Genomic DNA, 4004 nt, shown 5'->3' on the forward strand with positions numbered 1-4004 from the left:
ACACACAGACAGAGAAACAGCAGATTCAGAAGAGAAACACACAACATCAAAAGTAAGAACAACAAACTCTTATTCATATTATAATGATATTGTTTATATCACACTGATTTATAAAGATTGTGATTTAATATCAATGTACTGTTTAATAACTGATAATTGAACTTTATTTAGACTTGATAAAAGTAACTTCGACATCTCTATGAGAAATCATTTATAACTTATTAACTTATACCAACCCAGTAAGTCGTAACTATAGTCACGTAAATTTTTTAGTTTTAAGCGTGACACTGACACGGTTTTCCGCCTAAGATTTACATAAATTGACATCCTTAGCAAAACCCAGCTCGATGCCAGGCGACAATGGTTTAAAAGTCATAAAATATAAAAAAATCAGAAAAAATAGTATGAACCAATACTTAAAGTGACATCCTAACGCAAACACCAAATCTAACCCTAAACCGGAGCGTCAATGGTTTGAAAATAGGACAAAACAGTTAAGTAACAAATACATGACAGTGACACGTAAACAGAAATGCGTGACATGTTCACGCAAAAAGGCGGAAAAACATGTCAGTTTCACGGTTAAGACTCATACATTTATGTGACTATACATCATTTCGTGATACAGGGTTGCTTTATACACTGTAAAAATTCCTTGTTGCACTTAAATTGTAAGTTTAATTAACTTGAATTTAGATTTAATTTAAATGTTCTTGACTAGTAAGTTGCTATAAATGATACAAATAAAGTTGGTATAACTTAAGCTAATTTAACTTAACTTTATTTTAATAATTTATAGGAACTCTTCACTAGTAGAGAAAGTTGAAATGAATTGTAAATTCAAGTTGATTCAATGAAGTGTACACTATACAGAAATAAGATCCATAGACTGAAAACAGATGTGAAGAAGTCTCAATAACAAAACATTGTAGAAATATTGTATGAAGTATGTGATGTTTTTATTGAGATACTGAACTGAGATCAGTGTTTGTCTTCTGAATATAAGAACATATAAAGATATGAGAGTGAGATGTTTTGATATAAGATGAGTTAAGATGTTCTCATGTTTGTCTTCTTCAGAAATGGATGAATCTCTATATTTCAGACTTCTTGTCATTGGTGAGTGATGTGTTTCTGGTTTATAATGTCATGTGAACTGACTGTGTTTTAATAAAGAATCAAACGCTGTCTTTCATAGCTCTCTGTTCAGTATCTGAATGCAGTCAGCGCCGGTATCATCATATAAACATCAATATGACCTGGACTGAAGCTCAGAGATACTGCAGAGAAAACTACACAGATCTGGCCACAGTCAACAACATGAATGACATGAATGAACTGATGAGTCAAGTAAATGAAAGTGGTGTGAACAACAATGATCTGAGAGTCTGGATTGGACTGAAGAATACAAGTGATTATACATGGAAGAGGTCTATGGGTCACACAGTGAACTATACGAACTGGAAAGATGAAAAACCAGATAAAACCAATGATTGTACTTATATGAAAAACAGTGAAAAATGGCATCATAAGGACTGTAACAAAAAGTTGAGTTTCATCTGCTATAACGGTGAGTTCAGCTTCTTAAAATGACAGCAAAGCTTCACTTAACATGAGATGTAAAGTTAAACATAAAGCAACAATAATAAACATCATCACAGTTAAGAAACAGAAATACCATCATTTAAATCATCATCATGGTTACTACTACATCTGAGAGAGATGCGCACACACACACACACACACACACACACACACACACACACACACACACACACACACACACACACACACACACACACATTCTGGTTTCCATGTTTTGTGGGGACATTTCATAGACGTAATGCATTTTATACCGTACAAACTGTATATTCTATTCCCCTTACCTACCCCATTCCCTAACCCCAACCATCACACAAACCCCTTCTACTACTTCACATTTTCAAGAAACATCATTCTGTTTGATTTATAAGCTTGTTTCCTCATGGGGACATCAAAATGTTCCCACAAGGTCACAACAATACTGGTATTCCTATCTTTGTTGGGACAATTGGTCCCCACAACGTGATAATTACCAGGTACACACACACACACACACACACACACACACACACACACACACACACACACACACACACACACACACACACACACACACACACATAGAGAGATACAGACACACACACACACACAGACCCACACACAGCCCGACACACACACACACACACACACACACACAGCAGTAACTCAAGGCTTACAGACGTATCTAACATCTAAACTTTGAGAGGTGGTTTCCTGGACAGGGTTCAGGACTAGGCCTTATTTATATTAAGACATTTAGGAAGTTTTTAAAAACATAGCTTACAATTAACACTACTGGTGTGCATCTTAAGACAAAACAATTTCACTGATTTATGTTAAAACCAGTCAGGGCAAGATGTTTTTAAACTAATGCAGCTCAAACATGCGCTTTAGTCTGGGACTAGAATAAACCCTGTCCAGCAAACCACCCGTAAGTGTTGTGAGAATGAATGAAAATTATTGAATCAATCTTTCTTTACTTTTTTAATCAGAGAGCAGCAAAAAATACATCTATAACACAACAAAAACAACATGGAGAGACGCTCAGAGGTCCTGTAGAGAGAATCAGACTGATCTGACCAGTGTGAGAAATAAATATGAGAATGAACAGATTCAGAAGATCATGAATGACAGCCAGATATCTGAAGTCTGGATTGGTCTGTTCAATGATTCATGGGAGTGGTCAGATAACAGTGACTCCACCTTCAGAAACTGGAACTCTGGTGAACCTAACAATGCTGGTAATTCTGAATCATGTACAGAAGTCCTCATGAATGATCAGGGTCAATGGAATAATATTGTTTGCAGTACCTCTCAAACTTTTGTGTGTCATGAAGGTGAGCAGATCCTCACAAAACACTTCACAAATCTTGTGTTATAGGTAGTCTGCTTGTGTTGTCACGCCAATGTGTGTTTAATGACAGAATTATTAAACTGATCTGAGTTCATTGATAGTGTTTGTCCTGTATGTTTATGTTTGTGTATTCAGATAATCTGATATTGATCAATGAGAGGATGAGTTGGTCTGAAGCTCTGGTTTACTGCAGACAGCATCATGTGGATCTGGTTTCAGTTGTTTCAGATGAGATTCAGCGCTGGGTAACAGAAGTGATTGAACATCAGGACTCTACTGCGTCTGTATGGATGGGGTTACGTCACTCCTGTAGTGTGGGGATTTGGTTCTGGGTGAATGGAGAGCCGGTGTGCTATCAGAATTGGGCTCCAGAGAACGAGACATCAGTAGAGGACTGTGATCCTAAAGTGAGATCTGGAGCTGTTCAGCGTGATGGAGATCATCAGTGGATCAGTCATCCTGATACTGACGAACTCAACTTCATCTGCATCACATATGATTAGGAATGATATGATATGTATTATATGTAGTGTGTCATCTGTCAAACTGTATTAATTAATGATATTATTATAAGATGAAACTATTCTTTGAGGTAAATCATCTATTGCATGCTTACACACTTATTTAATCTTTTGGTTTTTAGTAAGGGGTAAGAAATTATTTTAGGAGTGAACAGAAGTTTTCATCATGTTTACTCAATTGTGTTGTGATTTTTAATATTATGAGGTGATGAGTTTATATCAAAGTGAAACGAAAAGTATTTCTGGGTGTTAAGAGAATCATATGAATTTGTGTTAATAGTTTAAATAACAGATGATACAGATGTGTGTTTGTGTTTTTCTCTTTCATCATCTTTAGAAATGTCTGCTTGTATCTGAGACTCTGACACAGATAATCCTGTATGTCAAATGAAATACAATAAAGGTTGGATTATATTCTGTATGTGTGTGTTGGGTTCATGCAAATGAACAGAAAGTTCAAATAGTGAAGTGATGTACTGGTGTTCAGTTTCTCAGTGCCTTTTAAACTAAACATATTCACTCCCTTTGGATTGGAATCTCACTTAAAA

At 35.8% G+C, this 4004-nt stretch overlaps 1 protein-coding gene across 1 annotated transcript; it reads left to right on the forward strand.

Annotated features, from left to right (window-relative positions):
- Positions 1-3804, forward strand: LOC129446639 (macrophage mannose receptor 1-like). Its single transcript, XM_073859746.1, has 5 exons — positions 1-52; positions 1081-1119; positions 1199-1570; positions 2574-2918; positions 3071-3804. Exons 2-5 carry the CDS (start codon positions 1083-1085, stop codon positions 3436-3438), a joined length of 1122 nt encoding a protein of 373 aa, XP_073715847.1. The 5' UTR covers positions 1-52; positions 1081-1082; the 3' UTR covers positions 3439-3804.
- The last annotated feature ends 200 nt before the right edge of the window (positions 3805-4004 follow it).

The sequence above is a fragment of the Misgurnus anguillicaudatus genome, chromosome 21 (genome assembly GCF_027580225.2).
Source record: "Misgurnus anguillicaudatus chromosome 21, ASM2758022v2, whole genome shotgun sequence".
Taxonomy (NCBI): domain Eukaryota; kingdom Metazoa; phylum Chordata; class Actinopteri; order Cypriniformes; family Cobitidae; genus Misgurnus; species Misgurnus anguillicaudatus.